Source organism: Bos mutus, chromosome 10, assembly GCF_027580195.1.
Source record: "Bos mutus isolate GX-2022 chromosome 10, NWIPB_WYAK_1.1, whole genome shotgun sequence".
NCBI classification, from domain to species: domain Eukaryota; kingdom Metazoa; phylum Chordata; class Mammalia; order Artiodactyla; family Bovidae; genus Bos; species Bos mutus.
In genome coordinates, this window is record NC_091626.1 from 20,213,142 (window position 1) to 20,238,151 (window position 25,010).

At 50.4% G+C, this 25,010-nt stretch overlaps 1 protein-coding gene and 1 long non-coding RNA gene across 2 annotated transcripts; one reads left to right on the forward strand and one right to left on the reverse strand.

Annotated features, from left to right (window-relative positions):
* Positions 1–4,706: 4,706 nt before the first annotated feature.
* NFATC4 (nuclear factor of activated T cells 4) lies at positions 4,707–14,029 on the reverse strand. Its single transcript, XM_070377416.1, has 11 exons — positions 13,929–14,029; positions 13,625–13,753; positions 11,442–12,537; positions 9,854–10,016; positions 9,049–9,248; positions 8,569–8,741; positions 8,000–8,140; positions 6,981–7,036; positions 6,600–6,726; positions 5,824–6,405; positions 4,707–5,098 (listed from the first exon to the last, which is right to left on the reverse strand). Exons 2-11 carry the CDS (start codon positions 13,722–13,724, stop codon positions 5,031–5,033), a joined length of 2,706 nt encoding a protein of 901 aa, XP_070233517.1. The 5' UTR covers positions 13,725–13,753; positions 13,929–14,029; the 3' UTR covers positions 4,707–5,030.
* Positions 14,030–14,821: 792 nt separating this feature from the next.
* On the forward strand, positions 14,822–16,912 carry LOC138989374 (uncharacterized). Its single transcript, XR_011465581.1, has 2 exons — positions 14,822–15,418; positions 15,504–16,912. It is a non-coding gene; the product is annotated as an uncharacterized lncRNA (long non-coding RNA).
* The last annotated feature ends 8,098 nt before the right edge of the window (positions 16,913–25,010 follow it).

Genomic DNA, 25,010 nt, shown 5'->3' on the forward strand with positions numbered 1-25,010 from the left:
ACCACAAAGTTTATTCTGGCCTTCCACTCCCCACATCAACCTAACCACCCCCTTCTTTCCCTGACAGTAGAAACCCTATCTCACTACAATTTATTTACTTACTGTTCAACACTAGTATACAGGTTAAGTAGTATCAGAATTGTTAACCTGTGACCCTTTTACCAGCTATAACCTTTATGTATGATTCCTTTTGTCTTACAGTATCCAGTCAAAACACTGTTTTCCAAAACTACCTGTTTTAGCTCCTCCCCCACATTTTCCATTTATATTCATAATACAGTTAGATTCATATATTACATTTTGCATTCTATTTAGGATTGAATGACTTTTAAAAGTTTTGATTACAATTAAGTTCTTTCTTTGTAGAGTTCTATAGATCTCGACATAGAAAAGTGGCATAGAGTCATGTGTTCACCATCATGATAATCACCCAAAACAGTTCCATCACACTGAAAATTCCCATGTGTGATCCCTTTGCAGTCAACAACACCTTGTTCTCTAAGTATTCTCCCTGCAACCACTGATCTGTTTTCTATCATTTTGCCTCTTCCAGAGTGTCATGTAAATAGAATCACACAAAATGTAGCCACTTGAGTCTGGCTCCTTTCACTTAGCAAAGTGCGTTTAATGCTTATGTATATCGTTGCATGAATCAATAGTTCATTGATTTTTACTGCTGAGTAGTATTCCACTGTACGGGGCTTCCCAGGCAGTGCTAGTGATAAAGAACCTGCCTCAATGCAGGAGATGTAAAAGACACAGGTTCAGTCCCTGGGTCGGGAAGATCCCCTGGAGGAGGGCATGGCAACCCACTGCAGTATTCTTGCCTGGAGAATCCCATGGACAGAGGAGCCTGACAGGCTGCAGTCCACAGAGTCACACAGAGTTGGACACGACTGAAGTGACTTAGCACATACGCATGCATTCCACCACATGGACATACTACACTTCATCTGTTTACCCACTGAAGAACATCTTGGTTGTTTCCAGTTTGGGTTGTTAATGAATAAAGCTGCTATACACATTTGGGAACAGACTTTTGTATGAACATATTATTTTATTTACCAGGGTCAATATGTAGGGAAGAGATTGCTGGTGGTATTGCATGGCAAGTCTATGCTTAATCTTATAAAGAATACCCACACTGTTATGTCTTTAAGTCTTGTATAGTCAAGAGGTTCCTTCCCCATATCCTTTTTTTCCCTTTTCTTTTCTTGAAATGTTTTGTGGAATCGACCAGACAATGATGCCATTAAAACCATCTTCCAAAAATATACCAAACCCCTACATACTTCCCAAATTGCATCTGGAGTTTCCAGGAGGTATGTGAGATGTTACTCCTCTGCAGCCTTCTTCCCGACACTTACCAGGTCTGGCAAGGGGTGCTCCAAGCAGAGCCCAAACCCACCTGGAAGCCTGCCCAGGGTGCCCTCCCCACGTGCCTTAGAGGTCCAGACATCCAGCCAGAGAAGGCGACTCGAAAGTTCTAGGGCAGCTCGTCCTGCACCAAAGCTCCAGGCTGCCCGGAGACCATCTCAGATTGTCCAGGGAGCAAGACAAGAGTCGGGTGAGGGGAGTGGTAAGCTGCAACAGCAAGAATGTGTGTGCCTTTCCCCTCCCCCAGCACACCTTTCCAGGTGACCTTCCACCCAGAGTAGGCCAGACTAGATCTGTGAGAAGGGGGCAGGGAGCTGTTTTAGAGCCTGAAGTGGGAAGGAATGACCCTTAGTTGACAAGCAACTCTAGTTCTCAAACTTCCTTGTCCTGGAGAATCACCTAGGGTACTGTTTAAAATGCTGAAACTCAGGCCTGCCCCCAGAGAATACAACAGAGCAGGTCAGGGGTTGCCTAGGAATCTGTATGAAGAACAAAAATGAAAAAATAAATAAATAAAGCCAAAAACCCTCCCTAATGACTCAAACACAAGTGATCCTCAGACCACACTTCGAGAAACCCTGGCCAAGAAAATGTTTTCTGGCACCAACCGAAGATCCACCCCCCTTCTCCTCTCTCCCCCAACTCCAGCCTCAGGGAGTTGGATGTCTTAGGAACCTGGGAAGAGACAATGACCCTGGGAGCTGACCTACTTTAGGATTCTAATGGGAAGAGGGGTTAGGCCTTTAAATTGTGGGCCCAGAGGGCAGAACAGTGCCCTGGCAGAGCAGTCACAAGGAAGCAGATGAAGAACTGTAAGGCAAATCTACTGTACCAATCCCAACCTGTTGCTGTCGTGATTTAGTCACTAAGTCGTGTCTCTTTGCAACCCCATGAACTGCAGCACACCAGACTTCCCTGTCCTTCACCATCTCCTGGAATTTGCTCAGATTCATGTCTATTGAGTCAGTGATGCTATCTAACCATCTCATCCTCTGCCACCCTCTTCTCCTTTTTGCCTTTAATCTTTCCCAGCATCAGGGTTTTTTCCAACTCATTGGAAAAGTATTGAAGTTTTAGCTTCAGCATCAGCCCTTCCAATGAGTATTCAGGGTTGATTTCCTTTAGGATTGGCTGCTTTGATCTCCTTGCTGTCCAAGGGACTCTCAAGAGTGTTCTCCAGCACCACAGTTCAAAAGCATCAGTTCTTCAGTGCTCAGCCTTCTTTATGGTCCAACTTGCACATCCATACATGACTACTGGAAAGCCTAAGCCCAATCATCTAGTGGGAAAGCGCCCTTTACCTTTGGATAGGTTTCCCACTATGGCTACAAAGCCCCTCAGAATCCAGCTGCTGCTTCCCCCTAGTCCTTACTCATGGCGCCCCATTTCTAGAACTTCACCAGTTCTATGAGTGTGCCAAGGCCCTGATTTGTGGGCCCTCCCTCCAGATATAGTCCATTTGGGGGTACTGCCTGGGCCTGCCCTTGCCCCACTCTCAGCCCAGTCAACCCCCAGGTCATGCTTCAGATCTCGGTCTAGAAGTCAACCCCAAAGTTCCCTCTGACCCCCACAGCTGGATGGAGCATCCCTACTCTCTGTATCCCATATTAAAATTATTTATTGCCCCCCACCCATCTGACATACTGTCTGTATAAAACACCTTTACTGAGTTGAATTGTTGAGTTATAATGCACTGTTTTTAATCTGTCACCCCATGAGGCCATGGGGTCCTCCAGGACCCACTAGCTGGCATTTAGTAGCTGCTCAATAAATGCCTGGCAGTGAATGAATGGCAGTGCCCTGGCAGAGAGTAAAACAGTCTGCCTGGGGAGGCAATGAGCCCTCATCACTAAAGCCTTTCATTCACACAGGCTGATGCATCCCCTGTCAGATCTCGCAGGGGGAGTTGAACAGTGCTGGCTAGGACATGTGCGCCCTGGGTCCCTCCTGCCATGGGAGCACTGGGTGACCACACTAGCCCTGCTGGAGGATACCTTTGAGGAGCAGCCACGCCCCAGCGAGCCAATCACCTGATGTCAGTCTGGTTCGCAGCAGTTTGTGTTCAGGAAGATAAAGCAAATTCATTGCAAATCAGCAATGACCAGACCAGAGGTCACCCTGGTTCTCTTGTCCTCCATTCCAGAGCCAGCTTCTGTCACACCCACTCCTGAATACATGGGGACTTGCCAAGCCTGTCTGGACACACTGGACACAGAGAGGCCCCACCAGCCTTGAGGCAAGGCAAGTTCCTAATACCTGAATATCTCTGGGCCGTGGCCCCTGCTGTGTGCCAGGCTCTCCCCAACCCACTGGGACTTGGGCCCCCAGGCTGTGAAGACAGGGGGCCATCCAGCTTTCCCAGGCTGGGCTTGTCAGTGGTGATAGCTGCACATATAGAGCGGGCCGGAGTTCAGGCAAAGCCAGGGCTCCCAGGGAGCTGCTTAGCTTCCTTCAATCTACCTCTGAAGCATAGATCTTTCCCAAATGTCTTCACAGTCCCCAAAGAGGGCAGAATCCAGAGCACGGATGGGCCCAGGCCATTCCTCCCTCAGCCCCTACTCTGCTCCAGAGAAATAAGCTTCGGGGGCCTGACCCCCATGGGTTAGGACATCTGAGGGTCGGCTCGGGGCAGGAGCCCAGGAGTGTAGCGTTCAACCTGCTATTGATTAGCTGTGTTATAAAGGGCAAGTCCATTTCCCTCTCTGAACCTTTGAGTCCTCCTTGATAAATGAGGGAGAGGGACTAGACAGGTGTTTCCTGACCCTGGCTATGAATCAGAATCATCTCAGTGATAGTAAGAGAAAGTAACTTGAAAATACACAGATTTTCCCAAAGCTCCTAAAGGAATCTGAATCCCCAGGGAGGAGAGGTTTACAAGCTCTCGCTCCCAACCTTGCCCTGGTGGGTCAGGGGGAGGCTCTGTTGTCGGTATTGTTTAGTCCCTAAGCTGTGTCTGATGCTTTGTGACCCTATGGACTAGAGCCCGCCATGCTCCTCTGTCCACGGCATTTCCCAGGCAAGAAGATAGAAGTGGGTTGCCATTTCCTTCTCCAGGGGATCTTCTCAACCCAGGGATAGACCAATGTCTCTTGTATTGACAGGCAGATTCTTTACCACTGCACCACCAAGGAAACCCCCTAAGGAGCCTCTGGGACCCTTCAAACCCTCCCCAGCCCCCTGCACCATGACTCTGGGATGCGGTCTTCCCAGCCACAGCCCACCGCTTACCAGGTTCTAAGCTTCCTCCAGCCAGGGCTAGAGTAAGCTGCCCCATATCTCTCTCCAAAGAGTTCTGGAGCCGGAAGCACTAGTCAGCGAGCAGTTTATTAGCCATCAGCCTGTCCGGGCCTCCCCACGCCGAGGCCTGTACACAGTCTAGACAGGGCCTTCGCTCCCGGCAACCCTCCGGTCCTCGTGTGCAGGCCCCACCCAGAGTCCACCCCCACCCCAGTTCTCCACACTCTCCTGCTCCCACCCCTTCAAGGCAGCACCAGATCAGGGGCCACACCTCAGCTAGAGGAGGGGAGAGAGGGCAAGGGAGAGGAGGCGAGAGCTAGGGAAAACGGAACCAGATTGGCCCCCAAGCCTCTGGAACCACCACCCCAGGACAAGGGAAAGTGGGTAGGGCTGGGAGCAGGGTGCCAGGCGATGGTTCAGGCAGGAGGCTCTTCTCCAGGAGGTGCAGGGAAGCCACTCAGGTCTCGGCCAATGATCTCACTCACTGTAAAGGAGGGGCAGTTGAGAGACTGGGAGCAGGGCAGGTCGCCTCCTTTTCCAGAGACCCCCAATCCATTCCAGGCAGGCCTCCTTCTAGGATGCCTCTAGATTTCTCCTGCACTGGCTGGCTTCTCTTCCACTGGGCCTCAGTTTCCCCACTGTGTCCTAACACCTGCTCTCAATCAAATCTTGCTCAACTCTGTCCACGTGGGCTCTCGGGCCCTCATGCCAGCCCCTTCCTGCTGGCTCAGCCCGCACTGTCAGCAGGGCCGGAAGTGGGTGTAGCCGATGGGAAGAAGAAGAGTAGAAATAAGTGTCCTCATCGCCACTCAAGACCACAGTCACCATGTTTGGGGGGAGGTGAGACAAGGGAAAACTTGACTGAACACCAGCAAACCACTGCCCCCCTCTGAAACTCAGTGTCTGAATCTGCAAATTGAGGGAGCTAGATTGAATGGTCTTGCAAGTACTTCTAGCCCTGTGTCTTTGTGATCTGGGGTCGAGGGCCTAGGCAGAAGGGTGGGGCAGGTACTCCCTGCCCCCTTCAGAATTAAGTTAACCGGAGTCAGCTGGCCACACGCACCAGGCACTTGCCTCCTGAGGCCCTCCAACTGGCCCCGAGGGGCCATCAGGGCCCAGTCTCTGGAAAGCCAAACTCCAGCCCTCAGTAAACATGCAGAGCAACCTCTTGCACACACTCACACTCGCAGCCCCGGGTCCCACACCCACCTTCCTCCAGCGTGATACCCTGGATAGGGACACTGTCTCGGAAGCCGCTGCCGTAGCCACCCCTGGATTTCTCCTGCTCCGGAGCCCCCTCCCCAGGGCCGTAGCTTGGCCCTACCTCACTGTATCCCTCAGCAGGTGGGGGGTGAACACTGCCCTGGGGAGGGAAGGGGCCTTCAAGTGGTGGGGATGAAGGCATCGGGGGCCGGAAGGGGGAGGGAGGAGGGAACTGCAGCCCCAGGGGAAAGGGGGAGCCCCGTCCTCCATAGGGGTCACTAGGGAAGGGCCGGGGAAGGAGAGAGACTGGAGGTGGGCGGGCACAACCTGTGGCACCCCCAGTCTCAGGGAACATCCGCAGGCCGGGTCTGTAGGATGGTGGGGGCCCCGTCTGGGGGTACAGAGGGGGCGTGCCATAGCTGAAGCCTTCTGACAGGTAAGGAGTTTCATAAGCAGGGTCTTCATGGGGATAGGAGGGGTAGGGGGGCCTGGGTGGTGAGAAGTCCATGTCAGAGCCAAAGGGGGGGCCCGATGCTGAGGGGAAGCCCCGGAGAGATGCATCCGGCAGAGGCTCCTCCTTGAAGATCACTGGATGGAGGGGAAGCAGGAGGACATGCTGGTGAGAGGGCTGGCAGTCTCCCCACCACATACCCGCTGACCCCACCTCTCCAGCCCAGGTTTCATCCAGCCCTTAGCCCCTCCCCATGGGGCACTGCATCCCTCTGCCCCTGCCTTAGCCCCCACATCCCCACCCTGCCACCACAGGCTGTACCAGAACGCACCAGGCAGGAACTTGAAACTCTGGGTAGGACTGCGCTTCCTCCGCCCATTGGAGACGTAAAAGTAGACCTGGACCGGCCGGGACACGCGCTTGTTGCTGTACTCAGGGACGGCCAGGGTCAGAGTCACCTGGGGAGGAGCAGAGGATGAGGCACGGAGCCCTCTGGGATCTAGGCTCAGCCCAAACACCACCTCCTGGCTTTTTCCATTTGCTAAGGAGCAAAATTCATCCCCCAGAGGTGTCCCTGCTTCCAGAATGGCCAGGATGTCTCCTCTAGCAAAGAACAGGTCACTTCTGGAGTCCACTCCCAAGGCAAGGGAGTCAGCTGAGAATTTCCTGACTTCTCCCACCCCCAGGGTGGAGACCCTAGGAACACGGGTACCTCATTGCTCTGCAACCGGTTCACCGTGGCCTCCTCCTCCCATTGCAACTTTCCATCTGTGCAGAAAGAACAGGGAGCTCCAGCCCAGCCCCACAGTCCCTGCCCACTGCCATTTCCCCTCTTGCTGAGCTAAGGCCACACTCAGAAGGTCCTAACAAAGCCTGTTTACTCAATCTAATGGAACAGCCCACTGCCTGTTTACTCAATCGAATGGAACAGGCCGGGTTTACAACTGTCTCCAAGATCTCAAGCCATCAGTTGAGCCAAGAGGAATGGCAGGACCAATCCAGGGACCATAAAAAACTCCTGAGCCCTCCCACCCAACTCCAAACATCATCCCCTCGCATGATAGAGCTGGAAAGAAGTTCAAGGGTAGGAAAGGGTCTCAGCTTGAAGGGAGTCAATAAGACTCCAAGTCTCAGGACCCAGAACCTCTGACTCTGCTCTGATATGGTCCTAGGGTGCTAAACTTGAAGGCAGGGGCTGGGGCTCTGAGCAGGCAGGGTTAGGGGCGAGCTGAGCCTCAGGCTGGGGGGTGTACCTGGGCCCCTCAGTCTTCCCTTCTCACCCCTGCAGCTCTATGCTGGATGCCTCACAGGCTCTTGTCATCATAGCTGTGCTGCCAGTCCGGAAACTCAGGAGGGGCTCAGGGTCTGGCATAGTCCCTGAGGGCTACGGGTATAGTCCCATAGGGCTATAGTCCCATAGTCCCATAGTATAGGGCTATGAGTCCCATAGGGCTCAGGGTATAGTCCCCTCTTCCTTTCTCATCTTCCCTGTCCACATGAGGGTAAATTAGCTCACAGCTGACTCATCTTTAATAAAAAGAATGTGTATTTCTTACATTTATTCACCATCTTGAGCATTTCAGATGGCTGTCATATGCAGGGGAAGCAGTGCAAGAGGAAGGGCATCTTTCCGTTCCATTTTACAGGTAAGGAAATTGAGGCTCCACTTGCTAGTGCAGAGACTGTTCACCCTCCCCGTTCCAAGCTCTTCCTCCCAGAATGGGTACTCACCAGGGCCCCTCTCGATGAACACCACCTTGGAGTCTGGCAGGAAGTTGGAGCCAGTCAGCACGAGCTCCTCCCCTCCCCTGACAGAGCAGGCACTGGGGCTGTAGGCCTCCACCTGGGGCAGCTCCTGAGCTGATCGCTGGGCTGCAGAGCAGTGCAGGAAAGGCCTGGCTGGGCTGCTATGGAGAGGACAGGCTCCTGCGCCCCCACCCTGCCTAGGATAACTGCCACAGAGCCTGGAGGAGCGCTCCTCAGCAGCGGACACACAAGAAAAACAACAGTCTTCCTGGGGTCACACAGGCCAGGTAAGGAACCCCTCCTGGGCGGAGAGAGAGGCCAAGGGGCTGCCCAGGGGCAGATGGAGGCTAGGGTTGCTCTGGTCCAGCCTAGGGGCCGAATCTGCAGCCGGGGTAAAATAGAACACTTCCCCCAGCCCACCCACAATAGAAATAAAGGCTGGGTCCCTTAGGGGACCAGCCAGGCACGGCACACTGTGGAGGCCATGGGCAGACAGACACACGGACAAGAAGTTAGCCAGAGACAGAAGGACGGCACAGGGCCTCTTTGCTCACAGCACTCGATGGGTACCGATGCTGTCTGCACCGAGACAACCTTCCCGCTGCCTTGGGGCACGTGTACTCGGAACACCAGCCGCACGCGTGTGTTCTTGCGCCCAATGTCCGTCTCGCCCTTTCGTAGTTCAATATCTGAATTCCGCAGCTTCAGGATTCCGGCACAGTCAATGCTGAAGCCAAAGAACGGAAGGCAAGCCCTCCCATCTGAGGCCAGAAGGGGATGCCTCCCAAGAAGGGAGTCCCCATCCTCCATCCAAAGCCCTAAATGACCTTCTCTGGGAGATTATGGGGGTGGCTGTTTTAACCCAGAGTGCTCCCCACCCCCAAAGTCCTCCTCTAGATAGTAAGAGGGCCTGACACCTCCTAGGGATGATGTCTAACTCCTCTGGGGAGAGGAAGAGTTGGCCTAGCTTAGGCCCCATGGAAAAGGCTAGTCCTAAAGCCGGGAGACCAGAAGGAGATGGAGTGAGAACCTACTTGGCTGCCATGTTGTTCTCAGGGAGCAGGGTCATCTCCAGCACCTTGGTGCCGCTGACTACGGCTTCGTAGCTGGCCGTGGCCACCATCTTGCCGGTGATGCGGTGCACCTGATAGAAAGCGTGGGGCCGCAGGTTCCTCTCGTCCGCTGTGCCGATGAACATCTGCAGGGTCAGGGGCTTCTCGCTGTAGCCCAGGAGCTGGCAGAAGGAGACGGAGGCCACCCGGCTGAAATTTCCCCTGTCTCATCCTTCACCCACGCCCAAGTTTTCAGTCCCCCCACCCCCCACCACTCCAGAGGAGTGAAAGATAAAGGACATCCTGGAAGGGATTCCCAGGGGGGATTGGGCACCAACTCTCCACCAGCTGGGGAGAAAACGTGGCCTGGAGTTCACAGTGTTATTCTTGGAATGAGGCCCAAACTGGGCTGGGTGAAGGAGAAAATCTTCCAAGAGAGACTGGCCCAACTGGACAGAGACAACCTAACTCCCAGTGAACTTTGGCCTCAGCCTAACCCCTCCCCCACATCTGGCAGCCCACCATTTTCCAGAGTAGACAGGAGGCTGGTGTCCCAAGGGATGAATGGAGTGGGGGTGGAGGCACAGAAGAGTAGAAAGTACATCCGGGTCCCTGAAGTGCACCCTTCCTCCCCAGCACTAGTCCCTCCCCCAGGCCGCCTGCAGGGTCATTGCTGAGAGGGAGTGTGGGAAAGGGCAGTGCCATGGGTCTGCACAGCTGCGGCCCATCTGCAGGGATCTGGGACTGGAGAAGAGACAGGCTATCAGGCCTGGCTTCTACCACTTACCTTCACTACAGGGTGACCACCAGGGGCTGCTTTGACAGCTCCCCGGCTGCCCTCTGTCTCATAGTGGGCCCGGTGGTGGGCTCTGGGCTGTACCTCAATCCTCAGCTCCAGCTGCTCATACTGGCTGGGCAAAGGCCAGTCGAGTGGGGGTAGGGCAGAGGTCCTGGAGAGAGACACAGAGAAGCACTGATCACCTGCAGCCTCAGACCTGAGTCAGGGCAACCCTGGGTCCCAACTCCCAGGGGTGTGAGGGAGGAAGGGGTGGGGTGGGTTTGAGAGAAAGGAAGTCAGAGCAGAAGTAAAATGGTCCACAAGCCTATAATCAGGGGCACTATGGGACAGGCCTCTGAGAGGCCCTCGAGATAGGGGGGTGGGGGACACCAGGAGTGAGACTCCCTTCTTCCCAGCTCTGAACACTGGGTCTGGTGGGGGTGGGGCAAGGGTTCCCCTGGATACAGAGGAACCCCAAGATGGGGTTCCTAGATGGGAAGAGTCAAATAAAGAAGCACAAATTCAGGGAATTCCCTGGTGGTCCAGTGGTTAGGATTCTAAGCTTTCACTGCAGGAGGCACAGGTTCCATTCCTGGTCTAGTGATCAGGAGCTAAGATCTCGCATTTCAAGTAGAACATAGTGGGCTAAGCAAGCCAGCAACTAACAGAGCAGGGCCTGATCGCATCCCTTCCCAGGCCAGCACACTTTCCACTAGTTGGAGCTGGACGGGTGGGTTCCAGAGAGCTGGGGATACAGATGTGCAACTTCCCTGTAGTGAGCACCCAGACACTCTGCGCCAGGGGATCTCAACTGGTAAGTGCCCGCAGGTGATATTCGGCAATGTTTGGAAACAACTAAAAAGTTGTTACAACTAGGAGAGTGGATAGAGGCCAGGATGCTGCTAAACATTCTACAATGTCCAGCTCAACCGACACAACAAAGAATTATTCTGCTCAAAGTATCAGGAGTGCTGAGGCTGAGAAACCCTGCCCTACAGGAACCCAGAGGAATGGGTGTTAAAATTTCTTTCCCCCAGGAAATTTTTCTGGATGAAACCAGCTCAATCTGACATCCAAGATTTAGGATTATAGAAATAGACACGGTTCTTTGAGGGTGAGAAGTGTAGAAGGGCAGTAAGAACTGCTTGTTTGAACATGAATTCTTTGACTTGCAAACACATGCTACTTCATCTAAATTTTGCAGATATACTTTTAAGCCACAAGTCAGGGCCAAGGAATTGAGTTAGAGAAAGGGGACTTCCTGCTGCCCATTGCAGGGCAGAATTCCAGCCCAGGATCCAGCACAGAGCTGAGAGTGGAGGACGCCTAGAGGAATTCCTCCTTTACCTAGGTGGTCCTTCTAGGGCTCCAGGGGCTTTTTCTAATATACAGGGAGTGACTGACCTTCGGCAAATCATCTGTCCAAAGGAGATGCCCGTTAAAAAATTCTTCCTAAAACTGAGTGAATGGCAGCAGTCAAGCTGGTAGTAGAGTCTCTCTTCTGTGCCCTAGGACCTTTTCCAAATTCATCCCTTGACCCTCCTACTCCCTGGGTGGGATGGCTGGAGACAGTGGTGATTTCAGGCACAACCCTCACCTGAAGATGGGGCTGTGTCCCCCGATCCGGGCCTTGGACCACGCCAGTGGAGAAGGCACCGCCAGGTAGTCCATGCCAGCTGCCTCCTTCCGAGGACCCCCAGGAGGAGCCCCGGCCTCCTCTGCTCCCGAGGGCAGCTTCCCATTGCATGGGGCAGGCTCCTCAGACCGAGGCAGAGCCACGGCCTGCTCGCTGGAAGTCCTCCGGGTCTTCTGGGGTATGCTTTCAGCTGATGGGGCTCCCACATAGTCAAAGGGGCCAGGGGAGCCAGGGTCCCGGACCAGAGGCAAGGGGGGTGGTGGAGGTGGTTCAGGCCCCTCCTCCCCTAGGCTGCCTCGGCGGGACAGAGCTGGGGAGGCCGAAGATGGGGTTCCCGAGCTGGAATAGCGCCTCTTGCCACATGGAGAGGCAGGTCGTGGGGAGGCTGGGGTGGGCCCAGGAGCGCTGAGGAGTAGCCAGCTATCCTCTGGCCCCCGGCCTCCAGGACTCGGACCATACAGGCTCCAGGGGTCATCGGGGGTCCACGGCCTTGGGGAGGCCCGGGGTGAGGGCAGTGGGGAGCCCAGGCCAAACCGGGAGGCTGCCTCATTTAGCTCAGACTCCACCTCGTCACAGGCCGCATACAAGGCTGCCTCGTCCGAGGCATCCGAGAAGAAGCTCCAGGAGGACAGGCTGCTGCTGCCCGGGCTCGGACTGAAGAACGGGCCCCCACCCTGCCCCCCTGCCTCTCGGTAGCCTCCAAAGCCTTCCGGTGGGGGGTAGTCCCTGGGGGAGCCTTCCCCCCAAGGATCTGGGTTGTCCTCCAGCGCAGCTGGTGGGTCGGGAGTGGGAGAGATAGAGGTGATGCGGATGCTGGGGCACTCAAGAACACGGCCTCCCCCAGCCCCCCCGGAGCTCCCTCCTGGCCCCCCCAGCCTCACTGATCGGGCTGGCTGGCTCTCCCAAGTGCCAGGTGAGGGGGCCGGGCGGGGTGGTGGGGAGTGCATGCCAGGCCGAGGGGGTGGAGGCCGGGGAATGCCAATGGGAGCAGCGCCATAGGGAGGGGGCTCCCCCAGGGCCAGACGGCAGCATGGTGGGGTGTCCTCTGAGTCCAGTTCTGTGGAAAGGGAAGGAGACAGAGACAGGGATGACACAAAAGGCGGGGAGAGAAAGAGGCAGGTGAGATGTCTAGGTTCCTGGAGTGGGCAGCCACCCCTGGCCAGTATGCTACCCCCGCCTCAGCAAAGAGAGGTCTCTGAAATGCCCTTCAGAGCCACAGAGACAAAAGCAGAGTTGGACTTGGGAAGGTGGAGGAGATAGATCCAGAAGTGCCGGACCTTTTCCTACTCAGAGAACCTCAGGGCTCTGGCCCTGGGACCTGGGGTACCAGACAGGGGGCGGGTCTCAAGGCGGGTCGAGAGGGGCTGGAGCTGGGTTTGGAGGCGTGTTTAGGGAAGCATTGGGCTGGGCTGGGGGCGACTCACACATGAACCCAATTAGCAGCGGTTCCCAAACCCCCAAACGGCGCTGGCAGGAGCCCCAGTTGCCATCGCAACGGTGGCCAGGGGAAGGGGGGCTCCAGGGCTGTGATGACGAGGGAAGGTGGCTCCTCCCTCACTCCCCCCAATCCGGGGGCGGGGGTGCAGCGAAGGGGGTGCTGCGCGCCGGCCCGGGGAGGCGCGGGGGGGCGGGGGCGCGGGCTGCGCGGATTCCGTGCGAGCGGCGGCCGCCGCCCCCGGCTCAATCCCAGCCATCTGCCTCTCATTGCGGCCAGACGGGGGAGGGGGAGGGGCGCCCTGGCGGGGCCTGAGAGCGCCCCCAGCCCTCGGCGTCCCGTCTGCGGGCCCAGAGCTCCGTCCCCGAGGGGCAAGCTCCAGAGTGTAATGTCCCCTTTCCCTGGCGGCGCCCTGGGCTCTCAGGACCGTGTTCCCGCCCGCCCCGCATCCCAGTGACAGTCGGCCCTGCCGAGAGGCGGCGCGCAGCCAACGGCACCCCCACCCCCACCCCAGTCACGACCTAAAAAGGAGAAAGTGGTGCCGGGCCCCCAGCCTCACGTCTGCAGATCCCCCCGAGCCCCGCGACTCCCCGCAACCTCTGACCCCCTCATCTCTCACCCCAGGCTCTCTCCCCTGAAGCCCCCAGACTCAGGACACCCGCCCCCTTCCCTCACGGAGCCCCAGACCCCTTCCCAGCCCCGCACTGACCTTCCCCCGCCCCACCCGCGCCCAGCGGGGGGGCCTCCTTTTCCTCCCCGAACACCAGCTTAAACTCCAGCTCCTCATCCTCGCAGCTCGCTGCCCCCATGGGTCCGGCCGGAGCCCCCAGGTCCCGGTCTGGGCGGGAGGGGGGATCTCAGGAGGCTGCAGTGTCTTGACCGGCGACTCCCTCCCTCCCTTCTCTGAGACGCCCCCTCCTCCGCCGCTGACGCCTCCCTCCGGACGCCCCCTCGTTATTATAGAAACTTTTCCAAACTTTTTTCCCCAAACTTCTTCAAAGTGCCCCCCCAACCTGTCTCTGATTGGCTGCCGGGGATGCTCCAGCCCCTCCTCCAGGGATGAGATGGGAAAACCACGCGCCCCTTGTGCCCCCTCCCTCCCGCAAGCCTCCCCGTCTCCCTCCCTCGGTCCTCTCTCCAGTCCCTCCCCCTCAAAAAAAAAAAAAAAAAAAAAAAAAAAGAACAAAACTGAATTGGAAAACGGTCTCTCCAGCGTTGGTAGGACCATAATGATGCCTATTGGCCCTCAGTGGTGACAATCATTTCCCGCAGGGCGCAGTCCCACCGCAATCCCCAACTTAGTCTGAATTCGAGGGCTCTGGGTTCGAATGCCTTAAAGGGGCCACATCCTGGGCCCACAGTGTAGAGGGCCCACGGAAGACCCTTTCTGAAGAGTTGTGCAGCCAGCCAGCAACTAGCAAGGAAGCACCACATTTTATCCCCTTTCCCTTGTCTAAGGGCAACCAGGCTCTGGGGTGCAGAATGGCTCCAGGCTGCTCTGAAGTGGAGAAGGCCATTCCTTTGAAGTCCCTAGCCTGAGGCCGCCCCGCCTAAGCCTTCTGGAAGGAAGCCTTTACCTGGCCGAACCAGCCCCTCCACCGGTCCATCTCTCCCTGTCCCCCAAAAGTGAAGAAGAGTTATTGGTCTTGAGGCACTGTTCAAAGGTCCATGACTCCTGATGGGCGACAATCCAGGCCGGACTTTACTGCTGTCCTAGTCCCAGCCACCCGGAGGGGCCATTAACTAGCCTCCAAGGGAAGCCGGCTCTCTCCTCCCTAGAATCTTAGTCGGGAATGAATCTCGGTTCCGCTGGCATCCCGCTCCAGCTCTCCTGATAATCCTGGCCAGGTTTACCGGCGCCCAGCAGTCCTAAGACCGTGTGGGCCCCTGGGTTGGACACCTGTCACCTGGGCGGGAGAAGGAAGAAAGACTCGGACTGGAGTTCCTAGAAAGGACAGGCATATTGGGGTCCTGTTGTGCGGGAGGGATTTAAGTCGAAATTAGTTATTCAGATGCCTGTCGGTTAGGGTGGGTGCATGGGTGTTGGTACCATTCCCCCTACGCAGACCTTAGGCTACAAACCTATCAGCAGGCCGCAGCTACCTTTAATCTAAAGACCTCCAGCTGAGGGCCCAGCCCGCAGCTGTGCTCGGGCCCCGCACCGAAGGGGTTAAGCGACGGCCCTAGGCTCAGACGTTTACAAACACTCGGGAGCCGGGCGGGGACCGCGCCCGCTACTCTAATGAGAAACAGGCTCGGCGGGGCCAGGGCGCAGGGGAGGGCTGGCCCGGCCGGCCCGAACTCCGCCGCGGCCGAGGCGACTGCCCGCCCCCCTCCCCTCCCGCCCTCCCTCCGGCCCGCCCTGGGGACCCCCCAGCCCCGGGGGACCCCAGTGACGTGCGGAGCTGCCCCGGCGGCGAGCCCAGGACCGCGACGCCGGAGGGGCGGGGAGAAGAAGCCAGGCCGGCGGGGAGAGAAGAATGTTCCGAGGCCGAGCGGGGAGGTGGCCTGGTTTGATTTTTTTTTTTTTTTTCCTTTCTTATTACCCCCGCTTTGGTTTGTCGCCTCAGGTTACATTTCCCTTCCAGCTTCATCATGGAAATAAAGAAAGGAGAGACCCAAGGAGAGAGAGAGTGAGGAGCATCCTGAGACGGACTGCCAACCCGCACCTAAGAGGCTGACCGAGGGCCGTGGGAAGCCGAGGCAAGGCGGGAAGGGGTAGAGACCCTGCCCCTGCTCTAGCTCACCATCCCCGACACGCCGCCTACGCACCCCGCGGCCCCCCCGCCCCCTGCTCCGCAGCACTAGCAGACGTGCGCATTCTTTTCAAATGTCATATTTCCTTTGATCCTGGGCAGCGTTTCTCCATGTGTCTGGCTCAGCTCCTGCCCAGCCAGCCGCTCCCCCCGCCCTCACCCCACTCTGTATTTTCCTGAGGTCCCTCCCCCTCCTCCCAGCATCTGGAAGGCCCTGAGGACTGGCGTTGGCGCACATTCCCCTGGAGACTCTGGCCTCGCCTTCCAGTGACTCAATTTCCCCTCTGCGGGTGGGGGCCGGGAGGTGTGGTGCGGGCGGAGAAAAGAGTTGTTGCGCGTAAATGTGGTATGAACAAGCCTGCAGACTGCTCAGAGCGCCAAGCTTTCCTCGTGGGGCAGAGGAGGGGGGGCTCCCCTCGACTCTGAAAACCCTCGGATCTGTCTGAACTGCAGCTAAGGGATGGAATTTATAATTTCTGCGAAGTCCTGCCCGGGGAAAAGTGGGTAGTTGTAGGTTTGGGTTGCTCCGCACATCTGCCCCCTGGCGACCACAAAGACCCAGCCGCCCTCCCTCCCGCGGGTCCGGTCTCTCGACCGCCCGGCCTTGGTCCCCGATCCCCTAGCGCGCACATCTGAGCACAGCTCCTCTTTCTCACCTTGTGTTCGTGGAGCGTTGACTTCCGCTCTCCACTTTCACAAGCGTGACTCAACGGCCTTGGAAGCGGACTTTTCTTGTTGTTGTTGTTTCTAAATTACACAAAATACAGTCTCCTTGTAAAGGATTCAAGCCATACAAAAATATATAGTAAGCTGTGATCCCCCACCATTTTGTCTAAGTTTATTAACCTGTATATGGTACATATGGCTGGGCTTCTCAGGTGGCTCAGTGATAAAGAATCCTCCTGTCAATGCAGGAGGCACAGGAGACCCCGGTTGTATCCCAAGGTTGGGAAGGAGGAGGAGGAAGTGACAACTCGCTCCAGTATTCTTGCCTGGAAAATCCCATGGACAGAGTTGCCTGGAGGGCTACAGACCCTGGGGTTCCAAAGAGTCAGACACAGCTTAGCGACTGAGCTTGCACACACGCATGCCTGCCCTTTTTGTGTATGTCAGACCATGTTGCAAGCATTTTTCTTGACTTGCTTTTTTTTTTCCCCTCAGTTAACAAATGACTTGGAGATCTTTTCCTGTCAGTACATGTACATCTGAAAATAGTAATAAAAACACTCCTCTTCATTTGAGATTGGTGAGAAAGCTAGGTCTGGAACCCAGGTTTTCTGGGTCCTTGTCCAGTGCTAATTCTACCATACCACATTTTATGTAGGAATCTGTCTTAGAGTGGCCTTCCCCCACCGCCGAAAATCAAACCCTTAAAAAAGAATGAGATGATGCAGGTAGGTTATTGTGGAGAGCAACCACAGGGGACAAAAATGGGGAACTGGGAAGAGTGAAATGGGAAAGCGGAAAAGCCATCCAAACAAGTGATGTGGAGCTGGTGGCCACCTCAAACAACTGGAACATTGTCCCAGCACTTTCTGTGGAGCCATACAGAATGTGATTCCAGAGACAGGATATTCGTCTACTCACCCTCACCTCCAGTGGTCAAAAGTCCCCCTTTAACTGTTAATTCCCTCACTCTTCCAGCTTTACACAAGTGTCAGAAAATGGTAGGTATTCCACAGTGCTGCAGCAAAGACGCCCCCGAGCAAGAGGCGTAAAAGATAGGAGCCATACCTGCAAGCTGGTACTCTCAGGTGACAGGGGCAAGCTATTGCTTGCCATAGTAATAGCTGGAGTAAAAAGATGGATGGAAGATGTGTCCTATCTAATCTTTAATTCACACAAAAAATATGTGTTGAGGAACTTCTATGTTTAGAGGCATTTCTAGGCATTGGGTGCCTGTATTTATAGAACAAGCCTCCAAGAATTGTTGGGTATCATCAGGTTAGAGATACATTTCATACTTGACATCTCCTTTTTCCTTTCCCCCTAACTGTACAGAACTGTTTTATTCACAGAGTATCTATCTGTACTTACTTATCTATCTCCTTCCTTTGCATTCCCTTCATTGCCATTCCAGTGTAGACCTTGATTTTTTCTTAGACTCTCAATAACAGTATTAACATCAATGACATACTTTACACATTTGATAACTGAAGCATATAATTTTTAAACCCTATCTATATGATTTTCAGTATTAATCATGTATGAAACAATAATAGCCAGACAAATTGGAAAATAATAATTTTCTTTTATTGACTTTATATGCTCATATGTTTAACAAGGCAAATAAATATATCTATATATATGTCATATAGATATAGATATACATGCCATATAGTTACAGATTATCTACATATATATATATATATATATGGCAGTACAAGACAGAAAAAAGCAACAGATTAATAATTGTAATTTTATGCATATAATTTTTATTTTAAATATAAAGGGAAAACATACACTTACATATTGGTCTGTCATAAGAATGAATTATAACGTTACAACTTCTGTCTTAATTTTTGCAAATTTGTCAATGATTTTGTCAAAATTGATCTTCACATATAGACAGTATAGCCAGATTTGTTGATCTCACTTATGGCTGATCAAAGAAAACTTTAATAGTCTTAATTTTTTGAGATATAATCCATATACCATAAAATCCACTCTTTTGGAATGTACAACTCAGTAGGTTTTAGTATATTTACAAGGCTGTGCAACCATCACCATATCTAAGTCCAGGCTATTTTCATAACCCCCCAAAAGAAGTGCCATACCCACTAGCAGTTACTCCCGATTTCCCCCTTCCCTTTCTCCCTGGAAACCACTAATTCACTTTATGTCCCTATAAATTTGCCTCCACTTAGCCTAATGTTTTCAAAGTTCATCCACTGGTAGTACATACCAGTATTCATTCCTTTTTATGACTAAATATTTTAATTTAAAAATATTTTTCACAGACACCGATAGAAAAAAATCCAAGGAAAAGATTGGCACAATTCATTAACAATCCCATTTCACAGTAAGTTCCAAAAATTGCAATATGGTTTTGTTTCTCCTTGAAGCTAACAGCTTTCAGGTGCCTCCTTCACTGAAAAGTTTTAAATACAAACACTTCACATTTTTACTGTAATAGTTTCTATTACTGTATAACAAATCACTTTCAAAACTGGGTGCCTTCAAACCACAATGATCATTTGTTATCTCGAATAGTTTCCATGAGTAAGAAATTCACTAGTGATGAAGGCTCCTTATCTGCTCCACAACGTCTGGTGAGAGACTTGCAGGCTAGGAGCTGTAGCGGTCACATGTCTAGCTATTGACATTGACCGCTGCATGAAACTAGCCAGAACAACTGGTTGCACCACATACATGTGACTGTTCGGTGTGGCTTGGGCTTCCTTACCAAACAGCAGCTTTGAGAGCACGCTTCAGGTAGGCACTACATTCTTTTCATGACCTAGTCTTTTTTTGTATATATAATTTTTTTCATTTATTTATTTATTGTTGGCTGTGCTTAGTCTTCATTTCTGTGCAGGCTTTTCTCTAGTTGTAGGGCACAGGTTTCTCATTGCAGTGGCTTCTGTTATTGCAGAGCAAGGGTTCTTAGGTACTCTAGCTTCAGTAGTTTTGACATGTGGGCTCAGTAGTTGAGGCTCCCAGGCTCTAGAGCACAGGCTTAACAGTTGTGGCACATAGGCTTAGTCGCTTTGTGGCATGTGGGATCTTCCCAGATCAGGGATTGGGATTGAACCCATGTCTCCTGCATTGGCAAGCAGGTTCTTTACCACTGAGCCATTAGGGAAGCCCATGTCCTAGTCTTGAGTCACAAGCCCCTGGCCAGAATCAAGGGATGAGAACATAAACCCCTCACCTCTGGGTAGAAGAAGTATCGGTTATATTGGAAGAAGAGCATGTAGAATGCACTAAACACATACATATGGTCTTCTTTAGAAAATTAAATCTGTCACCATTTGGTCATAACAATCCACATTCCTCCCACATTCATCCTCTCCCCATAAGATCTTAAAGTCTCATCCCATTACAGCACCAAGCTCAGGCACAAGGGCCCAGATCTCATCACTTAGATCCTGGACCTCAAGCCTGAGCAAATGCTGTTTAACAAACCACCCTGATACTTAGTGGTTCCTTCCAGCTACATATTATGTAATTGGGAGATAAAATATAAAGGTGAAAGTTATAAACTAATAAAAATGTTTAACAATAACCAATAATTCAGGCAATGTAACAAAACAATTCTATCCATAAGAGATGGTTGGTTGGAAGCAACAGAATATGGCTCCCTGTAACTTAAGCAAAAGAGGAACATTTTGACAGGAGAGATAGCAGAACTAAGAGAAAAGGAGAATCCTTATGAACTTGGGGCTTCCCGGGTGGCTCAGCTGGTAAAGAATCTGCCTGCAATGTGGGAGACCTGGGTTAGGAAGATGCCCTGGAGAAGGGAACGGCTACCCACTCCAGTATTCTGGCCTGGAGAATTCCATGGACTGTATAGTCCATGGGGTCACAGAGTTGGACACAACTGAGCGACTTTCACTTTCGCTTTCTTCACTTATGAACTTGGGTTGAATCTCTCTTGGTCATAGTATATGATCATTTTTATGTATTGTTGGGGTCTGTTTGGTAATATTTTGTTAAGAATTTTTGCATCTATATTTGTCAAAGATATAGGCCTGCAATTTTCTGTTTTGATAGTATCTTTAATTTTGGTTATCACTGTGAGAGTAGCTTCATAAAATGTTTTTGGAAGTATTCCCAACTCTTCAATCTTTTGGGAGAGTTTGAGAAGAATCAGTATATGGTCTTCTTCGTATGTTTGGTAGAATTCACCTGTGAAGTCATCTGGTCCTGGACTTTTGTTTGTAGGGAGTTTTTGTTTTGTTTTGTTTTTTGGCTATGCCAGATGGCATATAGGATCTTAGTACCCCCACCAGGGATCAAACTCACAGCCCCTGCATGGACTCAACCACTGGACCATCAGGGAAGTCCCTGTAGGGAGTTTTTAAGTTCCAGATTCTACTTCTCTTCTAGTGATTGGTGTGTTCAAATTATCTGTTTCTCCTTGATTCAGTTTTGGTTGGACTATATGTTTCTAGAAAGCTGTCCATTTCTTCTAGGTTGTCAGATTTGTTGGCATATAATTGTTCTTTTTTTTGTTTGTTTGTTTTAATTTCTGTAGTACCAGTTGCAATTTCTCCTTTTTCATTTCTTATTTTATTTATTTTGGTTCTCTATCCTTTCTCCTTGTTGAGTCTGGCCAGAGGTTTGTCAGTTTTGTTTACCCTTTCAAAGAACCAGCTCTTGATTTTATTGATTTTTTTCTATTGTTTTTTTAATCTCTATTTTATTTATTTCCTCCCTGATTTTTATTATTTCCTTCCTTCTGCTGACTTTATGTCTTGTTTTTTCTTATTTTTATAATTCTTTTAGGTGGTAGGTTAGGTTGTTTACTTGAGATTTTTCTCATTTTTTTTTTTTAAGGAAGGCCTGTATCACTATGAATTTCCCTCTAAGAACTGCTTTTGCTGCATCTCATATATTTTGTATGCATTTTGATTCTCATTTGTCCCAAGGTATTTTTTAATTTCCTTGTTAATCCTTTGTTTTTTTAGTAGCATGTTGTTGTTTAATGGGGCTTTTTTGTCCTTTCGCTTCTTGTGGTTGATTTCTAGTTTTAGTCCATTGCGGTCAGAGAAGATGCTTGAAATAGTTTCTATACTCTTAAATTTATTGAAGTTGGTTTTGTGCCCTAGTATGTGGTCAGTCCTAGAGAATGTTCCATGTGGACTTGAGAAGAACGTGATTTGGGGGGTGGGCGTGGGGGTGTAATGTCCTGAAAACATCAATTAAGTCTAACTGTTCTATTGTATCATTTAAGGATCTCTGTTGCCTGATTGATTTTCTGTTTAGAAAATGTGTCCTTTGATGTTAAAATCTTCTACTACTGTATTCCCATCAATTTCTCCCTTTATGTCTGTTAGCATTTGTGTATGTACTTGGGTGCTCCTATATCGATGAGTGTATTAATAAAATCCTCTTCTTGATTGGTCCTTTTATCATTATATATTGTCCTTCTTTATTTTTCTTTATAGCTTTTGCTTTAAAGTCTATTTTGTCTTGTGTGAGTATTATAACTACCACTTTCCTGTCACTTTCATTTGCATGAAATATCTTTTCCTGTTCCCTCACTTCATCCTGTGTGTGTCCTTTGCCCAAAGGTGTGCCTCCTATAGACAGCATATGGTAGATTCGTGTTTTTTTAATTTTAATCCAATCTGCCACTCCATGTCTTTTGATTGGAGCATTCAGTCCATTGAATTTAAGGTAATTGTTGATACATATGTATTTATTGCCATTTTAAACTTTGTTTTCCAGTTGATTCTTTGTTTCTTCTTTTGCTTCTTTTTGTGGTTTGATAATTTCCTTTTATTTCATGCTTGTTTTCTCTTCTTTTTGGCATTTGTGAATCTATTGTATGTTTTTTATTTGTGGCTGCCCTGTTTTTCAAGTATGTTAACCCCTACCTACCTGTTTGCTTTAGGCTGATACAGCCTTTAGTATTGCTGTATTCTTTTAGTTTTTGCTTGTTTGAGGCTCAAACACATTCTGAAAAAAAAAAAGAAGAATCTGCATGTTCTTACTCTCTTTTCCCACATTTTATGATTTTGATGTCCTTTTTTTTTTTCTCACATTTTCCTGTTTAACCCTTTTGCTGTTCCTTTTTTTTTTTATCATCACTTTCACAAATAGGTGTTTTTTTCCCTTTGATCTCTATACTGGCTAATTTAAGTGATTTACTTTCCAATTATGATTTATTTCTTCCTATATCTTCTTGCTTCTTTTCTATATAGAAAAGACCTTTCGCTATTTCTTTTAGGATAAGTTTAGTATTGCTGTATTCTTTTAGTTTTTGCTCATCTGAGAAATTACTTATTTCTCCTATTATAAATGATAATCTTACTGGGTAGAGTATTCTAGGATGTAGATTTTTCCCTTTTAAGACTTTTGAATATATTTTTCCACTCCCTTCTGCCCTGCAGTGTTTCTGTAGAGAAATCAGCTGACAGTCTTAGGAGGGTTACCTTGCTATTAAACCTTTTTCTTTTTTTTGCTGCCTTTAGGATCTTCTCTTTACTTTTAATTTTTGAAACTTTTATTGTAATATGTCTTGGTGTAGGTCTGTTTGGGACTCTCTGTGGTGGACAATCCCCTGTGAGCACAGGCTCACGCATCGCTGGTGGGAGTGTAAAGTGATACAACCACACTGACAAGATGTTTAGAAGTTTCTTCAAAAGTTAAATATACCTATCATGTGACTGAACATTCCACTCCTAGATATTCACCTGAGAGAACTGAAAACATAGGCCTATACAAAGACTTGTACATGACATGTACATTTGTAAGAGCCAAAAAGCATTGTCCATGAACAGATGACCTGATGAAGAAATTGTGGTACAACAGAATACTACTCAGCAATAAAAAGGAATAAACTATGCATGCATGCTATCACTTCAGTCATGCCCAATCCTTTGTGACCCTTTGGACTGTAGCCTACCAGGCTCCTCAATCCATGGGATTCTCCAGGCAAGAAAACTGGAGTGGGTTACCATGCCCACCTCTAGGGGATCTTCCCAATGTAGGGATCAAACCCGTGTCTCTTATGTCTCCTGCACTGGCAGGTGAGTTCTTTACCACTAGTGCCACCTGGGAAGCCCGAAACTATTTATACACACAACAGCATAGGTGAATCTCAAAATAATCACATTAAGTGAAAGAGATCAGATAAGAAAAGAAAACATGCTATGTGATCCCATTTATATTAATATAAAATAGAAAAGGCAAACCAATCTAAAGTGACAGAAAGCAGATTAGTGGTTGCCAAGAAAGGGAAAATAGCATAGAAAGGCAGAGGGAAAGATTAGAGGGAAGTTTCAGATGTGATACATATGTTCACTATCTTAATTGTGCTGATGGTTTCACGGGCACATAAGTATGTCAAAACTCATTACATTGTACACCTTAAATATGGGCAATATATTGAATGTCAACTCTACTTAAATAATGCTGTTAAAATATTTAACTTAAAAAAGTTGATAGGAACTTCCCTGATGGTCCAGTGGTTAAGAATCCAAGCTTCCAGTGCAGGAGACATGGGTTCAATCCTTGGTCAGGAAACTAAGATCCCACATGCCAGAGGATGAAATAAAAAAGAAAGAAAGAAAGAAAGAAAAACTGATAAACTTACTTGATTGATTCAAAGTCCAGCTTCCAGAGGACTCTTTCAGAGGATCTCACCCATAAAAGAAGGCAGCTGAAAGAGCATCAGTTCAGTTCAGTTGCTCAGTGTCTGATTCTTTTTGACCCCATGGATGAAAGAGCATAGACCTGCCTTTTTAAAGTTTTTGTATGACCTTAGACTGTTTACTTAAACTCTCACAGCTTCTCATTTTCTTCATCCATAAAATGGGGCTAATAATAATCTGCCTCACAGGTTTGTTGCTAAAATTTGAGTGAGATAACAGATGAGAAAGCTGTAGGTACATAAAATATGATTTCCCATCTCCAAAGGAGTTAGATTCATTTCTGTTCCCACTTTTGCCCTCTTTCCTTCCAGACAGGGAGGGATCCTAGACACAAAGACATCCAGAGGATAAACAATGAGGAGGAAACACGGCAGAGGGCTTGGATTGTGTTCCCCTGAAAACACCGTCTGAGGCCAAAACATGAGACTTCCGGAGGGTGGTCCCAAGGGTCAGAGAGATGGAGTAGAAAATGTGAGTCAGGGAAGGAGATGATGCCCCGAAAAGCCATCTATTGAGCTAGCTACTGTTGTGGAGCTCAGTCCTGTCAGAGACGCTCTGAAGAGTAATAGGGCATAGCTCAGAATTGACCCTTTGGGGCTTTCCTGGTGACTCAGTAGTGGAGGGTCTGCCTGCCAATGCAGGAGACACAGGTCTATCCATGATCCAGGAAGATCCCACATGCCACAGAGCAACTAAGCCCTGAGCCACAACTATTGGGCCTGTGCTTGAGAGCCTGAAGCCTCACCTAAAGAGCCCTCATGCTGGAACTACTGAGCCTGCGCACCCAGAGCCCATGCTCTGCAACAAGAGAAGCCACCACATTGAGAAGCCCACAGACCGCAACTAGAGAGAAGCCGGAGCAGCAACAAAGACCCAGCACAGCAAAACAATAAGTTTATTTATTAATTTTTTAGATGATAAGGGCCTTCCCCAATGGCTCCGCGGTAAAAGATTCTGCCTGCAATGCAGGAGACACATGAGACATGGGTTCAATCCCTGGGTCGGGAAGATCCTC

Coding starts and splice junctions, on each gene's coding strand:
- NFATC4 (XM_070377416.1), bottom strand. CDS start 13,724: ATGGGGGCAGCGAGCTGCGAGGATGAGGAGCTGGAGTTTAAGCTGGTG. Junction 8,141..8,568: donor ATCGGTACCCATCGAGTGCT/GTGAGCAAAGAG, acceptor ACTGCTCTGCAG/CCCAGCGATCAGCTCAGGAG. Junction 7,037..7,999: donor GTTCATCGAGAGGGGCCCTG/GTGAGTACCCAT, acceptor CTTTCTGCACAG/ATGGAAAGTTGCAATGGGAG.